Here is a 27,946-nt window from a genome sequence, read left to right on the forward strand (position 1 = left end):
CCAACTTCATAAACTACATATTGTACCCAAAATATTACATACTGGGGCAATCAGTTCTTTGCCATCATCTTCATGAACCATTGAAAATGAATGCAATGTTAACTGAAATATCCATGGTTATCACCACAGACAGATGAGCATTAAAAAAAAACTCAAAATCAGAATACTTATAAACTGATTATTAGAAGTAATAGAGACCTTAAGTGGAATCAAATATGATTTTTATTATTTCTTGGAGTATTTCATTATATTCTGATTTTGTTTTGGTAATCTGATGTTTTGTTAGTTTCTGCTTACTCCTGAGAGCAGTCTGCAAAAATACAAAGATCAAGAAGTTTAACTAAACTTTACAAGTTAAAACCTGTGCCCAGTTAGTGAAATCAATTTTTGATTTAAAAATTCAGCTTTTATTTTAGTGGTGCAGCTAAAGATTACACATTTATATAAAAGTCTGTATTCTGTATATTTCGTATTTAAATATGTACTAGGAAGGGCAACACACCTTGGATTATCTTTGCTGCAGTTGAGAACAACAGTAGTGTGAAATCGCTCAGTATTGTGGTTTATCCACCTTAATTTTGCTTCATAGTAGCCTCAGTGCGATTTTCGTAAAAGTACTTATCAAACACTATAATAGCACTTTCTAAATTAACTTGTATTATATTCATCAATTGGAAGGACACCAAAATATTTCTCCACAGCTGGAATGTGAGGGTTAATGAGCTTTTCCTTGGGAGTATTGCTTAGTGTAGCACAGCTGTTGCACTTCAACTCATATTAGCTTCATGTTTCAATTATTTGAATTTAATCATGCAAAAAAGGATGACTGAATGCAAACTTGTCAGGAATGACTTGCTTTTGTGAGCATTGTGACTGAGATTGATGACAGCAAAAAAAAATCAGGAAACCAAATTCTCACTTGCTCTTGAAATGCTTTTGATTCTGTCATCTACTTCAGAGTTTTCTCAAGGCACAAAACATTTCAAGTTGAATTTCTGTTGCAGTCACAATGAATAAGCTCTTTCTGTTGATCAAGCCCATTGTTAAAGAAACTATAATTCTTGATTGTGACACAAGATGGTGCTAGTGTGCTGATGAAACACAATCAAGGCTTGTTTGACGTTGTCTTCGTAAGGATACATTTTTGCTGTCAAGAATATAATGAATTTAAACTGTTCGTCCATCTTGAGAAATGCATATCCAAGAAGCAGTTATTGGGCACCATTTGTATATTTTGTCTTTCTGCCTGTAAACAGCCTTGAAATGCAAAACTTGCTACATGACTGAGCCTCATTACAACCATTTCTGAGAAGATGCAAGCATGGGAAAGATGGATTTCACCACCTCCATGTCAAATGGACAGAATTTTATAGGTTTAGTTCATGTTGAAAGTGAAACCAGTAAGATATTAACCAAAGCAGATAGTGTCTCATGCTGCCAGTAAAAAGAAATATATCTCTATACACTGAATGATTTTGAGTATTTTATGCTCATGACTGCTACTTGATTTGAATGATGCCCTATATCAGCAGTTATTCTGAACGTAATTTATAATAATCCATCCATGGGTAGTGAGATGAAATACACTGAATAGGTTATTATTTGTCCAGAAGCTTATAATACTTGTAGTCTTTCATAAATTAAATAAAATCTTTAGTATACTCTCATTTGCTGAATTGTATTTAATCATTACAAGTGCCAATATATTTCAGTAAATGACTATTCTGCAGACTTTTGTCAGAATAAAGTGAACTTTGGCCTTGTAAATCTTTAAATTATTTTCTTGCTGTTTTCCCAACGATAAACCTTGTGTTTACTTTCAGCTATTTACTTCACCAATGTTGAAAAATTGACTCCTGTCATTTTTTTTGTTTTAAATAGTAGCTAACACATTTACATTAATTTGGGAGCCCCTTTATTTTTTGTCAATCAATTATGCAGAAGAAAACAAAAACACAAAATGCTGGAAATACTCGAGATTGACCTGAAACATGAACTCTTTCTCTCTCCATAAATGCTCCCTGACTTGTTGAAAATTTCCAGCATTTTTTTTGTTTCATGTTTCCAGCTTCTGTGGTGTTGCTTTTAAATTATGGAGTGGTACCCTCATATGAAAAATGATACTTGCCATGCAATAAAGAAAATAATTTTATATTGATGCTTTGTTCTGCCATTTCACGAAGCAGGTTCAGCCATGTGCATCTTCAAAGTAAACTTACTGGATTTATGAAATTACTGGTCTTAGTATGTCACAATTATTGAAGATTTGCTCTTTCCTCAGCATCTGTTTTACTCAATGTTTCCAGATGTTGATGAGTGAGGAAGGGAAGGGAATGTAATAATGAGTGTGAGGGTTTCTGACAAAGGCTAGATGTTAATTGGGCTGAAGCTCAAAGGTTTGAATGGTTATTCATCTTGGCTGCCTCCATCTCCACCATCAAAGAAACCAATGTTAACCAATCCAATTTGGTCCACGTGATTGAAAGAAAGGCAAAGCACACTTGGATACGGCCAAGGTTTTGAAACCAGACAGTATCCAATCTCTAGTAGCAAGTACTTGCATTATGGATGAAGTCCTACCTCTAGCTTTTTCAGTCCAGTACAGTGCCTTTGTCTCCTGCTGACCCCAAATCCAGGGAGCTTCTCTCTCCCATGCTGTTCCTAACCCCCAAGGCCTTTGTTTACTGTGTGGACTAAATAGCTGAATTGCAGAGATGATGTGAGAGTTACTGCTGTTGACATCAAGGTAGCATTTGATCAAGATGGTATTTGATCAAGTATGGTATTATGGAGTCTTGGTAATAATGACATAAATTGGTATGAAGGAAGAAACATACTAAGCTTGGAGTCAGGCCTTGGATAAACAAATATAGCTGTGATTCTTGGCAGTCAGTCATTTCAGCCCAACAATATTGTTGCAGGAGTTGCTCAGGACATTGTCATAACCCCAGCTCTCTTCAGTTGCTTCAATTACGTTTCTTCCATCATTCAGTCAGAAGGGTGATGTTTGATGATTGCATAGTGCTGAATTCCATTTTCAGTTCCTAAGTGAGTAGAGCATGTGTGCATTCAGTCATGGACTGGTAAATAGCAAATTGCATTCATGCTACAAAAGTGCCAGACAATGAACATATCTAGTAAGAGAGAGTTTAGCTGTATACTTCTGATGTTCAATGACCTTACTATCAAATCCATCCCCCCCCCCCCCACCTTTTTTATAACAGCTTGGGTGTGGAGTGGTTGGGGGGGGGGTGCGATGGAAAAATTGCCTGGACTGTCATCTGGACCAGCTACATAAATGCTTTGGGCACAAGTCAGAGTTAGCGTCCGGGTATCCGCTGATGAGTGATACACATTGTGACACCCCACAATCTTTCTGCCATTTGTAGGAACAAGTCAGGAGGTGATGGAAGACTCGCCACTAGCCTGGATGAGTGCAGTTCCAACAACAGTCAAAGCTTAACACAATCCAGGAAAAATCATTGATTGCACTCCATCCACCATCCTAAACATTCATATCTTCCATCACCAGTATGACATCGTAGCTCTATTTACAAAATGCACTGCAATTACAAGCAAAGGCTACTTCAACAGCACCTCCCAAACCTGTAACCCTGTAAACCTGTAACCCTGTAACCAAAACTGTAAGTAGGTACATGGGAACACCAGCACCTGCATGTTGCCCACTAAGTTGCACACTATCCTGACTTTGAAATATATTGCAATCTTCATTGTTGTTGGGTGTAAATCCTGAAACTTGCTACCCAATAACATTATGGAAGTATTAGAAGCACTGCAACAATTTAAGATTAATTAGAGGTGGATTATAAATACTGCAGTGATTCCCAATATTCTACAACATTAATAAATAAGAAGAAAACTTTCTCTCTTCACATGCTGCCTTGCCTGCCAATTTCTTGCAATTCCTGATTTCATTTGGGAGTGAACAAGTTTTCATTTAGGTAGTATTAAAATAATTTCAAAGTTTCAAAGTGGTTTGCAGGCTGTTAAGTGAAGTACTTTTGAGGTATAGCTCCACCTTTTCATTTCGTGAAATGCAATAGCCAAGTACATACAGCGAGACCATGCAAAAAAGAAATAAAAATAATATATCATATTTACCTTTTAAAGTTTCTATGATTTGAATGATAAATGTTGGTCAGGGCAGTGGAAGAATCCCCTGCATCTTTATATACACTATCCAAAAGGTTGTGAAAATACAGCATAGAAGTGTCATTATACATTTGTGCTCAAGTTTTTGGAGTGGCTTGAATGCACATAGTTCTGAATCTGAGGCAAGACACTGATCCAGCTCACTGATTCAAGCTTGTTTCTCACTCTTTCAGTCTCTTTCTGTTTCAATACAACAATGAGCACATTTAATTTTTAATTTCCTATCCTTGTCCATTATATTGTGTTACCCACAAAAAAATGGCTTTTTATCATGCAGGTGGAAGCTACTTCTTTATTTTCCCTATGCAGTTCTATTTGTGATATTGCACTGGAAATCTTTGGGTGTTGCCTCATTTGAATGTTGTGGGTTTCAACCACCTGGCTCATCCTTGCATCATTGCTAGGGAATGGTTGGAGTCTGTGGCTAAGGAGTGGAGCTTGTGGTGAAGACTGAAGGCAACCGTTTCAATTGTTCCAATATTTAATTCAAGGAAATTCACGCTCATTCAGTTCCCAGGCAAGCAGAGTGACAAATTAATGACAGTTGAGGAGTTGAGAGAAGTGTTATCCACATTGTTTCTGGGTGGTGTTGCATGCAGATGAAAATTGAGCATGATGTTATCCTTGTACCACATTTAGATGAACACTTTCTAACTGTATTCTCTAGGTAGCAACTTGGAGTGGAAACTAGTTGATTTTTTTGCTGTTGCCACTTGTTCGGTTGGCAACAAGGTGTTTGTAATGCATCAGCTGTTGCATCCATCTGAGACCAAGTAACTAAGCACAAACCAGAATGATTCCAATTTTATTGCTTTATATCAATCATACCACATTGTATGTTTACTAACTCTAATCCAAAGATTTTAATCTAAAATGGATCCAGCAGGTTCTTCTGCAGATAATAACAATACTTTTTTTTTCATTACCTTATACTTTTGAGATTTAAATGTTTATTCTTTAGATGTTCTTGGAGCTTTAGCATACAGTGGGGTATTTTAATTCCCTCTTACTTTGGTTGTAAAAGGGTAAAAGTAGGATTACAGTGAACATGCTGTCATGGTTCCTAGGATTTTTTGTAGCAGCTTTGTGAACTTGTATGAGTCTGAATCATGCTTGGGACTCCAAGGCATATTACCAAATTAAGAATTTGTTGAAATTGCAGAAGAAGCTCATTGAGGTGAGTGCTGAAGTTACTTTTGTAGAACTTGGAGGAGCAGAGTTATAATGAGATTTGGAGCCTGAAATCGCCAGTCTGCTTTGTCAGCTGAGCACCTGGCTGTTAAAATCCACTGTAGTCTGTTGGCATATGCAAATATTTATGTGCTTGGTTATGTTTAGTGGTAAAAGTGCTCATAACCCTTTCAAACAATGCATTGCTAACTGAGTTGGAGAATTGTTGCTAATTGCAAGTCAATGAAGTGAGTATGTCTGGACAAGGCATTAACATCAAATCCTGCTTTGCCTTTTCTAAAATATAAAATACTGTCGGTTCAATGAACGTCCATCGTGACTGGATGAAGCTACAGATAATCAGGTTTTTAGATGCACAGAATTACAGTGGGGTTGGGAGGGAGGGGAGGAAAGCACAAAGTGAAGGTCTTTGGTAGTGTGAAAACAGAAATTAGATATCAAACGGATGATGTTCCAAGGCAAAAAGGGCTGTTGGAGGAACAATTAATGGAACAAAAGATGTGTCAAGACAAAATTAAATAGGAGTAGCAGAATCATTATCTGAAATATATTTATTGCCAACAGTGAGTGAGCTGAAATATTAGAAATACATTGGGTTATATTACTCATGGCAGTCTGTTATACAGAAAACAGTCAATTTACTCAGTAAGAAATCAGCTCAAAGAGCAGCAGGAACAAACTGCAGCAAATTCTCCCAGTAATGTAATTACTGGCATGCACATGGATATTGTTGGGATCTCAACTTTTTACAGTTTCTTTTAAATTATTTGATTTTGCTGATGCTGCTAAGATGGGTAGGAAAGTAAGTTTGTGAAAAGAATGCAAGGAGGCTACAGAGGGACACTGATGGATTAAGTGAGTGAGAAAAGCTCCAGTAATGTGTGTAGTAGAGTATAATGTGAAAATAATATGAAATAGTCCACTTAGGCAGGAAAAAATGAAAGAGAAGCATATTCCCTGCTGCATGATTCACAAAAGGCTAGTACGTAGGTGCAACAACTAGTTAGGAAGGCTAATAGAATGTTATTGTTTATTTCTAGGGAATTTGAATACATAAGTAAGAAGACTGCACTTCAGTTATTCAAAGCATTGGTGAGACCACAACTGGAGTACTCTATGCAGTATTAGTGGTCTCCTTCAAAGAAGGATGTTATTACTTTGAATGTAGCTCAGAGAAGGTTAACTAGACTAATACCTGCAATGGCAGATTTTTTTGGAGGAAATGTTGGATAAGCTATACTCATATCCACTAGAAGTTATAAGAGTAAGAGGACTTGACTGAAACTTGAGATGCTGAGGGTGATGGGGCAGATGTGGAGAGGATGATTATGGAAGTATCTAGAAGCAGAGATCAATGTTTGAAAATAAGGTATTGCCCATTTAAGGTAGATGGGGCAAGTTCTATTTCTGAGGATCATGTATCTTTGGAACTCTTTGTCAAAGACACTATGTGAAGGTAAGGCATGTGAATAGGTACAGAATTTGGAGAATGATATTTACATGTTCATTTGAGAATGGGTGATGGGGCCAATGCAGTCACTAGGGAAAAAAGGTGAGAATGCCTGGAATATAGAATGTTTATATAATCAACAAAGAGACCAACATAATAAGAATCCATGTAGGTTCCTCCATCAACATCTATTAGTTAGAGGGAGTAGAATAAAAAGAGATGTTGTTAAATGTAAGAACTGGCTTAGTGAGACTTAGGAGGTTTGAGAGGAGAAAGTATTTGGCCCCTACTCAAGAAAGAAGCAGAGAGCCCTCAAGCCATCCTGGAAGCAGATTGATGCATGACAGATTGGATATTCATGGTGAAAATAATGCAGTTAGGGCCAGAAAAATGGAAACTCTTCAAGTGGCAGAGGGTATTGCATTGACACAGAAGTGCTTAGGAAGAAACTGGGCAAGAAGAGTTTTTTAAATGTGTTGATAAGTGGTGTTTCATTGGTAAGAACAATCCAAAATGATGAGTTTAGCAAGGCAATCTTGCTTATAGATCTTTGGGAGGAGATGTAAGCAGGCAGTACATGATTGGAGAACAGAGATTTGGGGCTGGCTAGGGGATGAGTCAGCTGAACAAGAGCTCAACAATGTCAGAAAATGAATATTTCCACCATTTTTGATTTTAATTTTGGATTTTTCACATGCTTAATGTTGTCCTTTGATTCTGCTTGGCTGAGTTACACCATCTCTGGATTTATCCAATTACCACTCTTTGTGCTCTCATCCTTTTTTGGTCATTTGGTCAGTCCTCCTTTCCACCCGATCATAGACTGACCTTTTTGTTTTCTTCTCCCTTTTGCACTTTTTATATCGTAAAGGTTAATGAATGATCACTGACTTGAAATCATTTCCCCTCGACTTGAAATCATTTCCAAGCTGCTCATTGAATATTTGATTTCTTTGACCACAAAAGCAAAATACTCATCTCAATCAGTCTTTTATGACCATCTTTGTTTTTGTGCTATCATCCTGTTTGTCATTTAATCTCTCCTGCAGTTTCCCCTTTCCTGCAGACATTATCTTTTATTCTTTCCCAGGTTTACAACAAAATATGACACAATTGAAAGTTTTTGAAACATTAACAAAGTTTGGAGAAACAGAAGACCAGGAAATTAAAATTCTTGTTGAGGAGCTATGATGTGGAAAATGAGAAAGAAAGGCATTAAATAAGAAGACTTGAATGAAAGAATTGAAGTGGAAAATAGTGAGACAATTGAAAAACTTGAATGAATTCTCAGTGTAGAAGACAAATTTTGAGAACATGTTGAGTAAGCTACCTTAAATCATGTCCCATTGTTATGTAAACTGAAGTCAATAAATTCCTTAATTGCATGAAGTGTTTTCTTTACGGTCAATCCACTTAGATCATAGTTTTTGAAAAATGCATATTCTTCTTCCTCTGCTATAGCACATCACTCTTGCCAGAAAAATGAATGCATGCACAAGTGCCCATTTTATAGTAAGAAGTTTTGTGAAGAATTTCTCACCCATTTCATTCTGTGTTAATTTTGTAACACTTGTAATGAAAAAGTAAGTCCATGTATGGAGAAATATCTTTATTCCTCTTTTATTTCTGTTTGCTTCCTAGTTGACAGCTTAGTGGTTAATGGTTCTATTAATTTTTGCTGTGTTCTAAATTATGATCTTTAAATACATTTGTGAAGAAAATATTACGCTGCCTCTGGGGAGCCTCCAGTCTCTTGGATTTATGAAGTTGACATAAAGCCAGTAAGAATTGCCCTTTTTACACAGAATCTAATCAGTGGAGTAACGCTGGACTCCCTACATCTCCTTTTCCATTTACACTCTCAGCATTCGAATAGAATGAAGCTGTAATTGTGCCAAACCTGCTGTGAGTGTAACTCCTATGAGTGTATGAAGTAGTTGGAAAAACTTATCATTTCAGAATTGTCCACATGAAATTGGGCACTCTCTCTCTATCCTGTGATATGCAAGTACCTTGCAATGTGTTATTGAAGGACTTGTTTTTTGTGTATAACACATCAAGATCATTGTCTAATTCAAGAATTAAATGGAAGATTTAATGTGGGTGGGTATAATAAAACTAAAACTGTATTAATGGAGGTGAATTTGGGAAGTTGGAGACATAAACACAATATTTTGTATTTTCTGAAAGATTCTGATTTTCTTCATGATTCTTGAAGAAATTGCTTCTTGTAGAATGCAACAGTTAAAGAACAAGGATAAAAGAAGTTAAATTTGCCATTTAATCCACTCGGAGGAGCAGATTTTCTGACTGTCTGAATACAATTCAACAAACTATAGAACTTTTTACAAGTTCTTTGTTCCTAATTCACTGATTTTCTGATTTATGTCAGGTTCAATGCCTTGCAGCTGTTGCAACTGTACTAATGCCAAAGTGTACTAAAAATGAAGCAATTTTACAGTGTATCTTGTAACATTTAGTGCTGTACTGGCAGAAAAAATTAAAATACAAGTTTATGGACTTTGTTTAGTTGAGAATTACTTCACTAAAAGGTTGTATACTGTCATGCACTGAAAAAGGGTTAAGAAAAAATGAACTTGTAAAGACCTTGACTTTATAGTGCAGCTATGTTCATAGATACCATGGTATCTAATTCATTAAACAAACAATTGATTTAACTCCCCTTTCCTAAAATTCTATTAATACAATAAACTTTGAACTGTCTTATTGATTTTTGGTTGATGTGTAATTTATCAAATATTAGAATAGGTCTAATAAACCAGAGCATTTTTTTTTCTGTGTAGCACCATGAAAGGTTTTAAAATATTTTGGACAATAGGGTTATGTATATATGATACATCACAAAAACAGGTTATTCAGCTGAATTGGTCTCTTCGCTATATAAATCTTCTTATTCATTATTTCTTTAATATTTAATCCTTTCCCTATAACTCTCTATTTATCCTTCCCTCATGCATGTGTCAGTATTATCTGCTTCAGCTTCTCCACATAGTGTTGAAAAGATATATCCTCCTCCCAAATTCATCTATTTGTGTATTTTGTGTTAACATTTCCTTGTTGTGAATTTATTTCATGTAGAAGAATTCTCCAGATCTATCTCATTTGAATCACTTCATAATTTTAATGAAATCTATTGTGTGCTCTTTCTTGGAGAAAAGAACCATATCTGGATTATGTCCAGATAGTTCATTCTTTTCCCCTTCTAGAATTTCACTATCTAGTAGCATTTTGACAAACTGAAATGCATATGGCTAGTCACAGTTGGACTATTGTAGGAATCTATACAAATATGAGAAAACCTATGTAGCTCTAGAAATGAATCCCAGTACGTTAGACTTGGAATTTGTTTTTCTGTTATTTTACTGATTTTTATATGTCAGTTGCCAAGTCAGTTTACTTTGTTTCTATACATTCCAGTGATCTTGTGTCCAATCAAAACAAATTCACTTACACTTTGTTTTATTAAATATAACTTCCAATTTATTTGCCTAATTTGGAATCCTGAGGTATTTTCATAATTTCCATCTTGATGTCTCTATCTCTAATTTAGCATTATTTGAAATTTTGACTTGGTGCCTCCAGTTCTTGGGCTCAAAGCGTTTTGGCAATAATAGTTCCAGCAAAATCTCTGCAGGATTTTACTTTTACTTTGTTGACCTGAGAAACTTCCCTGTTAATTCCTTACTTTTTTTTGTAGATATTATTCAATCTATTCAATTAACTGTTCTGCTGTCATGGCTTTGAGTTCCCTTTTCCTTATACACTGTTTTGCTGTTTTCTACTCTTTTTTTTAAAAAAAAACAAAAATTCAGTGTTGCTTAAACATGTATTTTCTTTTAGAATTCCATATAACTTTCCATATAACTACAGTGGAATAAAGTGAGATGCCCTGGCATGATTTTTAAAACAAAAGTTTTGGTCAGTGGTATGAAGTTTGTGACAGATCTGTGGGAATGATGAGCATGTTCCTTAATACTTAATGAGTTACCTGTAAGATCAATGCATGAAAGATCAGTCTGTGAATCCCATCCCAAGTCTGGAGCTCAGTAGCTTGCATATGATATGGTATGCATTGATTATTATGGTTGTTTGGGAAAAGTGCCACAAATACAAGGTTATTAGTTCCAAGTGATGAATAAGTATACAAAGCTTGAATGAACTCTCTCAATGTTGATCTGGATTCAGTCGTGATCTTGGATTGAATAATAGACTTTGAAGTGTGATTACAAGGCAGAATTGTAATATCACAGTTCAGATTGTGTCATGAAGCTGGAGAGGTTTAAGGCAGTCATATACACCCAATCTGATCGCAGTCTTTGGGTCACTCCAAAGTTATGCTTTGTCAATGTGAGATTTTGTTATAGATTTTTTTTGGTATGTTTTAGTTTTAATCAATTTAGAGTCCATTTTTCTGGTGGTGGCTGGATTTGGTACAGATGGTGCTCTGCATTGTTGATGTATGGTATTCACAATGATGAACCACTCTAATGTCATTACTGCAAGTTTGTTGAAAAATAATTTGCTGTGAATTATCAGGGAATTGTATGACCAGCATATTTTATTATATGTTAATTCTCTGAAAGATGCAAGAAAGAATTGCCTACCAATTACTCAATTTTTATTATGTCGCCATCTGGAAATCAAAGCTGAATTTGCTGGAAACAGATGTCCTTATTGTGATATTAAATCAGCTGCAGTATTCTGGTTAAAAGCAGACAGTATCATTTCAAGATAAAAAAAACAAATAAATGAAAGACTTTATTTGTGGTTCATTAATGTTTAATTTGCATCAGATAACCTGTAGATTTAGCGAAATGGCTGGTATTACCTCTGCTTTGCACATCACAAAAATAGCTGCATTCCAGAGCTAATGCATACCTTGATCATGAATAAGAGATCTGCTTGAATTCAATTACATGTGTGTTTGTTACCTTTCAATGCACAGTAGTTGTTTTTAGAACATAGAGCAGTATAGCACAGGAACAGGCCCTTCAGCCCATGATGCCAAATGAAACTAACCTACCTGTCTGCACATGATCCATGTCCCTCCATTCCTACATGTGCTTGTCTAAACACCTCTTAAACATTGCTATTGTATCTGTTTCCACCACCTTGGACAACCACCTTCACTGTCCACAACTCTGCCAATTTTTGTGTCATCTGCAAACTTGCTAATCAGCCCACCTACATTTTCTTCCAAGTCATTTATATGCATCACAAACAACAGACGTCCTCGTACTGATCCCTGCGAAACACCACTGGTCACAGACCTTCAGTCGGAATAACACCCCTCTGCCACTACCCTCTGTCTTCAATGACCAAAGTTTTAAACGCAATCTACCAAGTGACCATGGATCCCATGCATCTGAATCTTCTGGATCAGCCTAACATGAGGAACCTTGTCAAATGCCTATTTTGGTACAATTGTATGAGGAATATTTGAACTGATGTGCATTAACATTTTGAGATCTCTTTAATTTGTTGAGAACCTTGGCATAGCATTGCAGAACTAGCAGATTTGTATAATTGTGGAACATTGCAAAAGAATTAACTTTTCATGGCCTTGTTGATTTCATTTGTGTATGTCAGTGAGTGTTCTTTTCTCATTTTACACCTTTGAAGGCCAGGAATTTAACTCCAAAGGGTCCATGGCATGTTATCACTTTTGCTGCAGCCAGAATTTTGGAGCAATGAGTATAATTGTGCAAGAGTCTTAATTATTATTTTAAAAATAGCTCATTGACTCACTTGCTTGGAATTGGAATTGAATTGGTTTATTATTGTCGCCCATACCGAGGTACAGTGAAAAGCTTGTCTCGCATACCATTCATACAGATCAATTCATTGCACAGTGCATTGAGGTAGTACAAGGTAGAACAATAACAGAATGCAGGATAGAGTGTAACAGCTACAGAGAAATTGCAGTGCAGGTAGACAATAAGATGCACCGTAATAACGAGGTGGATTGTGAGGTCAAGAGTCCATTTTATCATACTGGGGAATTATTCAATAATCTTATAACAGAGGGGTAGAAGCTATCCTTGAGCCTGGTGGTACATGCTACCAGGCTTTTTGTATCTTTCACCCGATGGGAGAGGGGAGAAGAGACAATGTCTGGGGTGGGTGGGAACTTTAATTACGCTGGCTGCTTTACTGAGGCAGCAGAGAAGATTTCTAATGCTCCATGTTAAAATTGGTTATGTACTTACCTCTCTATTTTACCACTTAGTGATAAAATAGACAAGGTCAGAGAAAATGATTCTTGATTTACATTATTGTACCAATAAAAAAAATCTGCACTGGTCGGTGACATGTTTCCAAACCTAAGCCATGTGCTTTTGAAATTAAGCACTTCGGTAAGCAATGCATCAATACAAGAAACTGATCCACTGTGTAAAACTACTTTAAGCTTATCATGAAGTATGGGGAGCTCTAGTTTTAAAGGAAATTATGGGTTGGTTGGCATAATTTGCTTCACATAACACACTGCATGTGTGTCAGGTGTTGTTTTCAATTTGCTGAGCTTAAAATTACACTTGTAAAACCACATATATCATTCAATTGAATGAACATTAAAGAAGGCTGGAACTTTATATGGTTACATTGTCATGACTGTGATACAGTGACCTGGATGATGAAAATTCAGTTTTCTCTGGCTAACTGCTGAAGGGATGGCTTGGTAATGCTTTAACAAATAGAGGACTGATTTGCATTGACTTGGACTATCACGTCAAAATCTGGAGTTGAATATGGTTATGGCTTGAATTTTTTGTTTTTAATCCATTTAAAAAAAACTTGAGTCAGCAATCCAGCTACAATGGAAGTCAATTCTTTGTGTAAAACTACTTTGAGCTTGTCAGAAAATTTGAAGAGCCCTGGTTTTATTGGAAATTAAGACTATAAGTCATAGGAGCAGAATTAGGCCATTTGGTCCATTGAGTCTGCTCTGCCATTTGATCATGGCTGATTTATTTTTCCTTTTCAACCCCATTCTCCTGCCTTCTTCCCTTAACCTTTGATGCCCTAACTAATCAAGAACCTATCAACCTCCACTTTAAATATACCCAATGAATTGGCCTCCACAGCCATCTGTGACAATCTGTTCTACAGATTCACCACCCTCTGGCTCAAGAAATTTCTCATCTCTGTTCCAAAGGAACGTCCTTTTATTCTGAGGCTGTTGCTGTTGGTCCTAGACTCTCCCACTACTGGAAACATTCTCTCCACGTCCACTCTATCCAGGCCTTCCAATATTCAACTGGTTTCAGTGAGATCCCCCTCATTCTTCTAAACTTTAGCGACTATAGGCCCAGAACCATCAAACACTTTCATCCCTGGGATCATTCTCTTAAATGTTCTCTGGACCCTCTCCAATGCCAGCACATTCTTCCTTAGATATGGGGCCCAATTAAATATAGAGGCTTACCAGGAAAGTACTTATTTCCAAAGCTAAATTACTTTGTGGTGGCAATAAATGTCAACAATTCTGAGTTCACATTTTCATTCAGTTTGCTCTGAGAAAGCTGCATTTGGGTTTCAAAATACTCATTGGGACTACTATTGAGCAATTCCATTTGGTTGTTGGATGCACTGTTTTGGTAAATAAAACCAAAAGAATGTAAATGTTGGTAGAGATGAGGTGAAAAGTCAAAAATGTGTTTGTGATTACATGAAAAAAAATGGAGATATTGTAAAAGAAATAATTAAGGTAAAGCTTGAGCTAACTGTTATTACTGATTTTGATCTTTTGTGACCCAGAGACAAAAGTTGATGCACTTCTTGAGTGAAGCTATTTTCAGAATGGAAAATACTGGATTTTGTCAAAGAGCAGTAAAATCCAAAAAAACTACTCCGAACTGAATGGAGAATTTCAAGCCCAGTATATGGTTCACTACAGTCTTGACATTTTCTGCCTTGTTAGCAAGAGTATTATATTAATATATTAAAATTAAAATTCTGGAAAGTATTTTACGTGCATTTAAAAATAACTAAGTAAATCTAACTGAATTAAGTAAGAAGGTCTGCTTATTATTTCCCCCAGAATCAATGCCTTCACATTCATTTCAAAAGCAATATTCTTTGGGGGAAAAGCATAGGTGTCAACGGGAGTCACAAAATCAATACTGATTGCAAAAATCTGCTGTTGCAAAAAGTTTCAGATAAATGAATTGGTCTCCTCCTGCATTTTTCAAATAACCTTTTAAAACTCTTCATCTTGTGACTCAAATTAGAACACAACTATTCTGAAGAGTTTTCATTGCCCAAGTTTGATAGAATGCCTTTTTATTGATTACTGAAAAACTTGTACCAGGTCTTTCTCTGTGAAAATATAATGGGGCAAATCTCCCACTCAAATCTCAGCAGATCTGCCAGATTTTGCATTCCTGTCTGGGCAGTTGCTTGGCCCTTTTCAAATGTAGGTTGAGTGTAGACGTCCACTTCAGTTAAGTGCTGACTCTGGAATACTTAAATCTGCATCAGTGGATTCCTGATGGGAGCTGCCTGCTGAACCTGTGCCAGTTTAACCTGGCATAAATATAATTGAAATGAATGGGAAGAAATGGCCACTGGGGAATGGTAAATAGATCTTTTAATTTGGCTTAATTGATGGTTGAAATGCATTCAATTGTTCACCTGGTTCTTTTAGTGTTTTTTTTAATAGTTCGTGTGTTTTTGAATTTTTGTTAATATCAAAGACATTTGTAAACATTTGATCTCAGTGAGATCTTTCACAATCTTTTACCATTGTTCAGATTTACCAAACTGTTTTCCTACTAAAAAGATTTAAATTACACTCAGGAGTATTATGTGCAAATGTATCAGCATCATGAGAACAAATAAAATTTCTTGCAAAAATATTTAATTTTGTGGTTTTGGCAGATTTTTTATGTTGAGTTAACATTTTTTAGTATTTGACTATCCAAAAACTTCCCTCACCAAACAAATTGAAACCTCAATGTGTATTTGGATATTGTGACTTTGAAACAAAAGGGCACATTCTGTATTATTTCCTTTTGAGTGTATTTTTGTTAACATGCTGAAGAGGCTACTTTTTATTAAACTACTTATTCCCTGGGTATAACTGAGTTATCCTCTTAATATTGAGCAATACTGGGAAATAAACAGTGGACCATGCAAATCAAGCAAGCTATTACAAAAGAGAGAACTTGGGCAAGTACTCTGAGTAATATCCTTTCTCATATGGCTCGGACCTTTTCTCCCATCTTACGCAGACAGAAGTCACGTATATTTGTGCAAATCAAGCACCTTTTTCATCAATAGTACCTTATACAATTTGAAACAACTCAAATATTCACATATCATCTTAACTTCAATTCTTCAGGGTTAATGACAAATAAAATGTTGTTCACAAAACTGAAACATGTTTTTGGCAGATTTGTGTTTTTTGTTTCCCCATTTAAGGGGAACAGAGTACTGGAAGTAGGCCTGATTAAAATGCATCTTGCGTGGAAAAGGGAAACATTAGAATAATTTCAAGGAAAATAATAGGTTTTAAATTACGTTTGGGCTCCTAACTTGCCACACTGTTTTAGTTTATGAAGGTTTGCATTTTGTAAGGGAGTTGGTCTGAAGTTATAATTTAACTTCTCTTGTATATTTTTGTATTAACAGAAGAACTGAGGAAGTACAGCTGGTCCGGTGTTCCACGAGACGTTCGTTCTGTTACGTGGAGACTACTGTCGGTAAGCAGCTTTGGAACTTATGTGCTAATACAAAAGACAAAGAGATTACGATTTCATTTTGAACAGCAAAAAGTTTTAAATATTTTTGAACAGGCTGTGACAGATATGTGTTTGATCTGTAACGATCAGTGAGTTAGAATCTGAGAAGAATGTTACACCTCAAGATGGTTTTTGATTGAGGAAATCTGCAAAACAAAAAGTGCATTGGTGAGCCTTTTGTTAAACCTTGAAATCCTTTCTCCAGAGCACTGGGAATTTTTTGTCAAAGACATGAGTAGCATTACTTTAAGAAGATGCTATAAACACTGGTATTGCCAGCTATTTAATTTTTCTGAGAATTAACAAAAAATAAACTTTTATAGAGGCTGTACGAAGAAATGGAGTAAAAATTTAAGTAAATTCTTTTAATCATTATAGATGCACAAACAGATAAGGAGAACGTAAGTGAATATTTAAAATGGTGAAAATGTCTGTTTTATTTTGCAGGTTCTAATTTCAAAAAAAGAGCTCTCATGTGCACGGTTATTCAGTTGAAACAGTGATATTTTTCTAAAATATTATGTTGAGAAACTGATTTTGATGTTGAACACTAGAGGTCAATGTGGGTACACCAGGATGCCCATTAAATAGTAGCTTGAGGACAAAAACATCCATGGTCATTAGATTTTTCTGCTGGGCTAAGGTTTTAAATCTGACATTTGGGATAGAGTCAACATGAGTCATTACCCTCAGCAGAAAAAGTAGATGAATATCAAAAAGAAAGGAAGCTAAGTCAGGAAATTGTAGCACTCATTTAAACGTATAAAAGCATTTTATCACTTTTTTAAATATAAAAGCCTGATTTTATAGTTTAATTTTTGGTCACAAAACTGGGGTAAAATTAGCAGAGAAAGAAGATGCACTTTACCATGATTAACTCTTCCACCACACTTATTGTGGCAGTCTACAACCAACTTTCACTAAATTTGCTCAGTGGTATTTGTGTTTGCAAATGACAACATGCAAATATAAATTCTTTTGAAAAACTTGCCAGTGGGATAAAAGACAATGTGTTGGTGTTCAAAGAATTGCAGAATGTTTTTGTGTTGCTTACTAATCTAGACAGGCCGCTTGTTGCTCATGCTCTTTCGTTTGGCTAGTTCTGTGAGCAGAGGCTTTAACAAGGAACAAAAAGAAATTGGAGTTAATTTGCATTTCTCCACATACCAGTTGGTGACTGCGTGAGGAGGATAATGGGCAAAGTTCTGAAAAGAGGCTGTTTTCTTGTTGGCCTACCTTTTGTACTCCTGAAATAAGTTCACTTAAAGTTTATTTAAATTTCATCTACTTCAATCAGTATTTGAAATAAAATTGGTTCCACATTTGTGGTCTTCATTTCTATTTACTAAATGTGAGTAAGAATGGAGGATTGACAAATATTTTTATGTGTGTACTTGTGAAGAGCAATTCTCTATATCTGTTGTGTTAAACTACTGTAAGTCTCATTCATGAGTAAACTGATTAATTTAGTTCTCCTCTTTCCAGAAAGTGGTATGTGTGAAACGTTGCTATTATTCCATTGGTTATGCCTTTAAAGTTTAAGAGATTTGAACATTGTATTGTAGGTAAGATGACAGAATGTTATGTGTTGCAACTGAAGTGTGGACGTCATCAGTTCTAAGAATTATGGATTCATTACAGCACCAAAGGAGACTGTTCAGCCCAATGAGTCAGTGGGAGAGCATTTTGGAGATAACAACCATAACTCCAGGTTTTAAGATTGTAATGGAGGAGACCAAGGATTGTCTGGAAATTAAGATCCTAAATTAAGGGTAAACTAATATCAGTACAATAAAATTGGACCAGGCTAAAGTGGACTGAGGGCCGCTGTTGAAAGTAATTCTGCACTTGATTAATGGGTGTCATCTGGAAATGAAATAGTGGGAGTTCAGGGCTCATGAGTCCTGTAATTGTAAAAGGTAAAGCGAACAGTCCAAGGAAACCTGGATATCAAGATACTGTATATTGAAGGCTTGGATTTAAATAAAAGATCTTATGACAAGTTTAGAAAACTGAAAACAGGAGGGTCGACAAGAAAATGGAAGGCATAAAGGGGCACTTAAAGTAATCGGGAGGGCTGATAATAGCACTCGTAGATAGGATTAAGGAAAATCCCACAGCATTTTATCAGTATATTAAGGAGATGAGAGTAATTGGGGAAAGAATAGGGCTCATTAGGAACCAAAATGGCATTCTTTGCATTGAGCCAGAGGGTAAGGTTTTAAATGAATATTTTTCGTCTTTATTCACTATGGAGAGGGACATTGTTGTGGAGAATTTAGGGAGTGAGACAATGGAATTCTATAGGAAATTACCTAAAGATATTAGATGTCTTTGCAGTTTAAAGATGCATAAATCTCCAGGACCTAATGAGATGTATTCCAGGTTGCTATAGGAGGCAAGGGAGAGATTATTGGGGCTCAAACAGAAATCTTCAAGTTTTCCCTTCTGCTGCCAAAAGAGGTGCTAATGGGAACACCTCTTTATTTACACTATTAAATCTGTCGTGGTCTTGTACACCTTTATCAAAAACGACCCTGACTTTTCCAGTCTAACCTGTGACAAGCATCCTTCATCTCTGGAATCAGTTCAGTAAATCTCTTCTACCATTTCTCTTGAAAGTTTAGATCCTTCTAAAGTATGGTGACCAGATTTGGTTATAGTATTTCAGTTGTAGCCTGACGCATCCTTTAAGAACACTCAAAAGAATCTCCCTGCTTTTGTGCTGAAAGTCTTCATATATGAATCCCATGATCTATGTTTTACAAACCTTTTCTTCTGCCAGTTTCAAAAATTACCAAGTTTTTTGTCAAAATATTTCAATTTCATTCTGATAGGTATCTTAAACTTGTTTGTTTGTCCACTTTGCCAGAATATCCAAGTTTTCTTGTCATTATTTATACACCTCTAAGCTTGGTGTTATCAGAGAATTTTAGAATTTCACCTCGCGCATCCAAATTCAAGTCAATAACACACACAAAAAAAGCAGTTGTTTGAGGATTTATCTTGAGGGATCAGCCTTCATCCAGTCTGAAAATGTTATTTACAATATCCCTTTACTCTGTGCAGGAGCCTCAATTTTGCTAAAGGGCATTTTGTTTGGCAGTTTGTCAAGTACTTTCTGAAAATCATGATGGGCAACATCTGCTGACCCTCTAACATATGTATACCAATTTATTAATGTGGCGTCTGACTCCATGCTATCTTTCAAATGTATCAATCTAGAGTGAACGTTAAGCCCTTCTTTGAAATTTCTTTATTGGGCGTGGTCAAGCCTGTAACATTTTTTTCTAATCTAAGTATAACAATTTGCATTTTAATATTTTCAGTATCTATGCATCTTGTGGATCATCTTACAAAGTTTTATGACAACTGGATTGTGATTGCCAGATTTTGACCCAGTGATGGAGAAGGAACAACAATGTGTTTTGAAGGCAGGGTGGTGTGTGGCTTGAGAGGAACATACAGGCAGTAATGCTTACTGTCCTTGTCTTTCTAGTGAGTAGACATTGAAGGTTTGGGCCATGGTTTTAAAGAAGCCTTGGTGACTTTTCATGTTGATGGTGGAGAAAGTGAATGTTAAGTTCAGTAGATCCCAATCATGTGATGTGTTCAGTTTCTTGAGTGTCACAGTCATGTTGAATGCCATTTTGACTTTTTGACATGACCTATTTTGCTAAGGGTGGTAGAGATAGTAGGGATCCAGACACTGAGTTCTGGGAAAGGTGGACAATGTGAAGACAATGATTTGTGAAGTATAAATTTGTTCAAAGAGTTGGGAAAGGCAAGAGGTTGGAGTTGATTTGATAACTTGCAACCTCATGATTTTGAGGATAGTGGTGACAACAGCAAATTTGCAGAAGAGAGGAACAGTAACCAGGAATTGAGAACAGTTTAAAATATTGTCAGTGCTATATAGGGAAGCCTAGAGAGGTTATGAGGGTAGATTGGAGACAAAACAGTAATCGGATGAAAGGTCTGTATGTATAGAACAACCATGGGGCATTATTGACAACATTTTTGCTAAATCAAGCAGCAAACTTTTTTTTAAAGTAGTTGTCAATAATATTCCATGGTTGTTCCTCGCATACAACTGAAAAAAGGCCAGTTAAGATAGACTGGTACGCAGAAGATGTGCCCCGTTTATATGGGCAAACTTTTTTGTAAGTTCTTAACACAGTATTTGATTTAATATACAGGAGAACCATGCTGCTTTTTTTTTAAAAAAAAAGGACCTTCTCATTTTATACTTCACTAAATGCAGGAAGGTGAGACTCTGGTTTTGTCCTTTGTTCAGATTTACATAATATAATAGGGCTTTACACAATTTATGTAGAATATTGCTAATTTGAGCCTCTATTGCATAAATTTAGGGTTCTCTAAACTGTTCCTAAGAAAAAAATAATTTCTCCACATTCACATCAGTGATTCCTTTACGAAAAAAGATTAGATTTTGTCTCCAGTGAATTACCTCCATCTCCAATTAAAGCTGATTTAGCTCGGTTAATTTATTTGGCTGTAAAAGGTCAATTACTCTCTGATTCTTCGAATTTCTTTGTGGTGCTTTTGTCCCTTTTTAGATTGGTGTAGTCCACCCAAGACTAAAGATAGTTGTGAATATTAAGAGTATTTGGAATATAATTGAAATTTAATGCAAGTGATTGCATTGAGTTAAGCACAGCTGAGATGTTCCTTTTGGAGAGCAGAACATGCAGAAAACTGTTGTAATAATGAGAAAGAATAAAATTTCATGCAATTTGCCAATAACAAAATTATTTTGACATAATGGACAGATTGGCAAGTAGAATGCTGGAAGGTTTACAGATTCTTCAGCCTGGATTTGGCTGCAACTCATATTAAATATATAAGTCTGTAGGGTGCACAGGCTGCTGCTGTTACCTGAGTCATGGCACAGGAACAGAGTGATTCTTGGGATGGATGTTTAAACTGAATATGGACTATTGATATGTAATTCTCTGCTTCAGGCAACCGTATGTTCAAGTGTTTACTATCCTTCAGAAGGGGCCTTGTATCTGCAAAATAGACTATCTCTCTTGTTGATTTAACGGTACTTATTCTTTTAAAGGTGGTTTAAGGCCAAAAAGTATCCAGGTTTCTTCCCATTTCAGCTGAAATTACATCGCAGTTGTGCCCAACTAAGCAATTTTGTACTTGAGATGCACCCTTCGATAATTGATTCCTGATAGTGCTGGCAGTATATGATATCCTCTGGTATATAAGACAAGATACCTTTATTAGTCTTATGTGCATCGAAACACACAGTGAAATGCATCTTTTGCATAGTGTTCTGGGGTAGTCCATAAGTATCGCCACGCTTCCGGTGCCATCATAGCACGCCCACAACTTCCTAACCTGTATATCTTTGGAATGTGGGAGAAAACCAGGGAGGATTGTGTTGTGGATCCCCAATTTCTTTTGCATATTACTTTTTTGGATTATTGGATGAAGGTATCGCCACAACCTGTTGTGTAAAGGGTTCCAGAATTTAGACCCAGCAACAGTGAAAGAAGGCCAGTATAATGCAATGTCATGCTGGTGTGCAAGTAGCAGGAGAGCTTGTAGATGGTAGTGTTCCCATGCTTCTGCTCTCTATGGTAGCAGTGGTTCCGAATTTGTGTTGGGCTGTTATGGTAGTCTAGTTCAGTATCTACAATGCATTTTATAGGACTGCACATTCTATGGCCACCATGCAATAGTGATAGAGGGAAAGAATGTGTAGAGTGGTAGAAAAGGTGCCATTCTAACAGCTGCTTTTGTCTTGGATGGCTTTTAGCTTGTGTGTTGTGGTATCTGCACTCATCGAGACAAGTGGAGAGTATTCTTTCAGGCTGCCAATATGCCTTGTAGTTGGTAAGAAAAGCTATCAGGAGGTCAGCCACTTTGCAGGATACCCAGTTAAGTTTCTGGTTAGTGATGACTCCTCGGATCTTGACAGTGGTGAAGTTGGTGATGATCATGCCATCTAATATTGAGAATAGTTGTTAAACACCCTTGTAGGACATGGTTATTGTTTGGCACTTAGCAAGAGTGTTGTTTGCAATTTATCAAGCTCTGTCTCAATGTTGTTCAGATCTTGCTGTTGCAGGCATGGGCCACTTAATATTCTAAGAAGTTGGAAATGGAATTGAATGTTGACCTTAACTTGGAAACATTGCCGTTGATGAAGTAATTGAAGATGGTTGGGCTTAAGACGCTGCTCTGAGAAATTTCTACAATGGCTTGAAAACCTCATGCAGATGTTGCAGCTGAAATTCTAAGTCTGTTTGGGTATCTTTGACACACAACATCGCAATATACTCTTTTGAGGAAGGAGAATAAGGAAGTCATTGTTTTGGGTTGGATACACAGCCAACTGCAATTCTGAAGATTGCAGGTGACTAATGCATCAGTGAGAGTTCAAACAAGTGGACTTGATACCATGGTGCAGAATGGTGATGGCATAGGGTGTCATCAATGGATCTCTGTGCAGAAAGGGACATGGAGGATACAGAAACTTGGGGTCGAAAGTTGCATTTACAAATAGTCCAGTTCAACCTCAGACTATGCCCTATTACGATAACAGATTTGGCAAGGTTACTGAATTTGTGCTGGAAACAATTGACTACACTTTTCTTCATCCTGGCTTTGAATCAGAATCAGGTCTATTATCACTGGCATATGTTGTGGAATTTGTTGTTTTGCGGCAGCAGTACAGTGCAAGACACAAAAATTACATAATGACCTGGATGATTGTGTTGATGGGTGGGTTAGTAGTTTGCAGACGATACCTAGATTGGTGGAGTTGTGAATAGTGTAGAAGACTGGCGATGGACACAGCGTGATGTAGATCAGTTGCAGATGTGGGCAGAGAAGTGGCAGATGGAGCTTAACCCAGTAAATGCAGGGTGTTGCACCTTGGTAGGACTAATGTCAAGAGGCAGTACACTGTTAAGGGCAGGACCCTTAACAGTGTTGAAGAGCAGAGAGACCTTGGGGTGCAAGTCCATGGTTCATTGAAAGTGGCTACACAGGGTGGTTAAGAAGGCTTAGGAATGCTTGCTTTTATTAATTGAGGTATTGAGTATAGGAGTCAAGAAGTTATGATGCATCTCTATAGAACTCTGGTTCGGCCACATTTAGAGTATTGCGTGCCATTCTGGTCCCCTCACCATAGGAAGGATGTCGAGGCTTTGGAGAGGGTGCAGAGGAGGTTTACTAGGATGATGCCTAGGTTAGAGGGCATGTGCTATTAGGAGAGGCTGAACAAGCTTGGGCTCTTTTCTCTGGAGCAGCTAAGGGGTGATCTGTTGGAAGTGTATAAAATTATGAGGGGCATAGAGAGGGTGGACAAGCAACATCTTTTTCCCATTATTGAGTGATCCAATACCAGAGGGCATGCATTTAAGGTGTGGCGGGGGGTAGGTTTTTTACTGAGAGTGGTGGATGCCTGGAATGCGTTGCCTGATAGGGTGGTGGAGGCAAATTCATTGAGGGCTTTTAAGAGGGGCTTGGATGGGGACATGAATGAGAGGAAAATGGAAGGACATGGGCATTCTGTAGGTAGGAGGGGTTAGCTATGTTGGCACAACATTGTGGGCCAAAGGACCTGTTCTGTGCTGTACTGTTCTATGGTCTACTATTAAGTTACAAAAATACATAAATTGTGCAGGAAGAGGACTAATGAGGTAGTATTCATGGATTCATGGACCGTTCAGAAATCTGATGGTGGAGGGGGAGAAGCTGTTCCCAAAACGTTGAGTGTGGGTCTTCAGGCTCCTGTATCTCCTCCCCGATGGTAGTAACACGAAGAGGGCATATCCTGGATGGTGAGGATCCTTAATGATGGATGCGGCCTTCTTGAGCACTGCCTCTTGAAGATGGTGGGGAGGGTTGTACCCGTGATGGAGCTGGCTAAGTCTACAATCCTCTGTGGCCTCTTTTGATCCTGCGCATTGGAGCCTTCATACCAGGCGGTCATGAAACCAGTGAGAGTGCATTCTACCGTATATCTGCAGAAATTTGCAAGTCTGGTGACATAACAAATCTCCTCAAACTCCAAATGAAGTAGAGCTGCTGACATGCCTTCTTTGTGATTGTATCAATATGTTGGGCCCAAGATAGATCCTCTGAGATGTTGATGCCCAGGGACTTGAACTGCTCATCTTTCCACCTCAGCCCCCTCAATGAGGACTGGTGTGTGTTCCGCTACCTTCCCCTTTCTGAAATCCACAATCAATTCTTTGGTCTTGAGTGCGAGGTTGTGTTGCAATACCACTCAATGCCGCCTCATCACCATCTGAGATATCAACAACAGTGGTGTTATTGGTGAATTTATAGATGGTGTTTGACCTGTGCTTAACCACACAGTCGTGAGAGTAGAGAGAGCAGAGCAGTGGGCTAAGCACACATCCTTGAGGTGTGCCTGATTTGAAAGTGCTCAAGGGTAGCTCCACTAATCTGGATAATGGAGGAAGATAGTTTTGACTACAGAAGAATATATTAGAGCCAAGGAGGATTTTGGTGGTATATTTCTTAAATACAGGGACATAAAGGGGATTATCTGTGAATTCGTTAATGGTTGTTTTGATGGAAACTTGATTTGGAGAGCCAAATATGAATTTCAGAGGCTTTGAACAGCAAAGGGAAGCTGGGAATGAGGCTGTGTTTCTCCTTGACAAGTGGAATGTTGTGAGGAATATCATTTTTGTGTCTTCAAAAAAAAAAAGTGACATTGCCTGAGAAGGGGGGACTATTTACAATTTTAGCTACCACGCTGGCTATGGAGGCATGGAAGATAGCTAGTGATTTTGTGGCAATAGATCTTAATGCATTTGGATATGATACGAGGAAAAATGGAAGAGGGTCCAGAAAATGACTTGGGTTGAGATTTACGGTCAATGAAGATGTTTTTGCTTTTACTTTTCTGTAGCTTAATTATGTCCTTCCACAAGTGTGGTAATCAGAGTGGCACACAATACTCCAAGTGCTGCCTAACCGACGATTTGTACAACTGTAACATGCCTTTCCAACTCCTATATTGAATGCCTCGCAAGCATACCATATGGCTTCTTCTCCACTGTCTACTACGTCACCACTTTCAGGAAACTGTACTTGAACCCCAAGGTGTTCCTGTTCAATAGCACTGCCCAGAACCCTGCCATTCACTGTATATGTCCTGGCCTGGTTTAACTTCCTAAAATGCCTCACTTTGCACTCGTCTGAGTTAAATTCCATCAGTCATTCTCTTGCCTACTTTCCCATTTGATCCATATCATGCTGTAACCTGAGACAACCTGCTTCACTGTCCAATTTACCACCAATTTTGATGTTACCTGCAAACTTATTCATCATGCCACTGACATTCTCTTCCAAATCATTAATATATATGACGAACAATGACGGATCTAGTGCTGATCCCTGCAGCACACCACTGGTTGCAGGTCTCCAATCTGAAAAGCAATCCTCCACGAGCATCCTCTGCCTCCTACCACCAAGCCAATTTGCTGTTTCTCTCTGGATCCCATGTATTCTAACCTTATTGGCTAGCTTACCATTCAGTCCTTGTCACAGGCCTTGCTGAAGTCCATGTCAACGATCTCCATTGCCCTGCCCTTGTTAATCCTCTTGGTCACCAGTTAAATTTGTCAGATGTGATCTTCTACGAACAAAACCATGCTGACTATCCCTCATCAGGCCTTTCCAAATGCAAAGAAAAACCCTGTCCCTCAATTCTTTTTAGTAACTTTCCCACCACTGCTCACCAGCCTGTAGTTCCCTGGCTTACCCTTGCAGCCCAAGCATTGGAATAAATGGAAAATCTTTGCAAATTTGAAATCATGCTTGTGTGACTTGGTGGAGCTTTTCTTTCCCGAAGTGCAATGCAAAAGAAAGTGGAATTGGGAGAGTTTAAGGACACGGTGGAAAAGCATACAAGGAAGAAGTCTGAATATCATTGAACACTTCATGCTGTTGTGAAACTCCAAATATTTTCCTCAAGTTTGGAAGAATAAAATTAGTCATTGTTATTGGGTTGTCTTCATATTTCATGTGGATGTAGCTTTTACAAATGCCTTTAGTTTAGTTAAACTTGATGACAGTATTGCATAAATTTATCTCACTAGAGCTGATGCCTATTGTGAGCAGGCTGTAATCTTAGCTTCGTTCCATGACTCAAACCTACGACTGCAGTTGTATGTGATGTGGTTAGTACCACAGAAGGGATTAAGTAATTATGGAAGAGTGAGAGTCCTTGATATTTAACCATGTGATATTAACCTCGATAATATAGCCCAATTTGTATCTCACCCAATGTGTAGTTTTTTTAACTATGTTCGTTACATGTTTGTAGAAAATTAAAGTTCTTTGATTTTTGAACAATATAAAACTCTCATGAGCAATGCTAATTATTCTGTTTATATTCTATTTTATGTTCTGCCTCTGATGCAAAAGAAGTATTCTGTAAAGTGCAAGGGGCTGCATGGGTGTTGTTTCATTCTTCATTCACAGGGCAGCCCTTCAGAAGGTTAGGTGTTTTGGTAGTAGTGAGCAAAGGCTAACAAATATTGAGCACTTTGATGAGAACAGCATGAGTTAACACATTTTGAAATCATTCCCAGACTGGAAGATTTATTTGGCACAAAGATGAAGCAACATCACAAGGGGAGAAGGTGTGCATTGTGCATGAAACACAAAAGCCCTGTAAATGCAGGCAAGCTCTCAGTCAGCATGGGTTACAACCAGTGTAGTGTGATTATCTTGACAAGGTCAACTTGTATATTAGTACATGTCGTTGAATGCAAGCAAACACATGCAGAGTTCTACAATGAGTTTGAAATATTTATTTTGTGTGTGCTTTTGCTGAATAGTTTTAATCAGTTTACACACTGCATTCCAGTTTCTTTGCATCTATGTAACTTTGATACCAATTTGAATAAAGCTGCTAAATAAACTCATTTTTTTTATTATGGAACAGCCTTCAAACGTACTTCTGTTTGAGTGATAAAGGAAAAAGTCATAGAGTCATAGAGCACTACAGCTCAGAAACAGCCCTTCGGCTCATCTAGTCCATGCTGGCCTGGTTTTCTGCTCAGTTCTTTCTACCTGTACCTGGACGATAGCCCTCCATACCTCTCTCATCCATGCAACTGTCCAAACTTCTCTTAAATGTTACAATTCAACCCGCATCCACCGCTTCTGCTGGCAGCTCATTCCATACTTGCACCACCCTCGGTGAAGTAGTGCCCTCTCAGATTCCCCTTAAATATTTCACCTTTCACCCTAAACCTATGTCCTCTAGTTCTAGTCTTACCCAACCTGAGGGGAAAAAGCCTGCATGCATTCACCTTATCTATACCCCTCATAATTTTGT

The 27,946-nt window shown here is 37.4% G+C and overlaps 1 protein-coding gene across 6 annotated transcripts in view; it reads left to right on the forward strand.

Annotated features, from left to right (window-relative positions):
- The window catches only part of LOC127580978 (TBC1 domain family member 22B-like), a 260,989-nt gene that overhangs the window by 54,081 nt on the left and 178,962 nt on the right, over positions 1-27,946 (forward strand). For all 6 annotated transcript variants that reach the window (XM_052035004.1, XM_052035008.1, XM_052035005.1 and 3 more), the window contains one exon: positions 16,469-16,539. In XM_052035004.1, the coding sequence (XP_051890964.1) occupies positions 16,469-16,539 (71 nt within the window). The remainder of the gene's footprint in view (positions 1-16,468; positions 16,540-27,946) is intronic.

Source organism: Pristis pectinata, chromosome 20, assembly GCF_009764475.1.
Source record: "Pristis pectinata isolate sPriPec2 chromosome 20, sPriPec2.1.pri, whole genome shotgun sequence".
Taxonomy (NCBI): Eukaryota; Metazoa; Chordata; class Chondrichthyes; order Rhinopristiformes; family Pristidae; genus Pristis; species Pristis pectinata.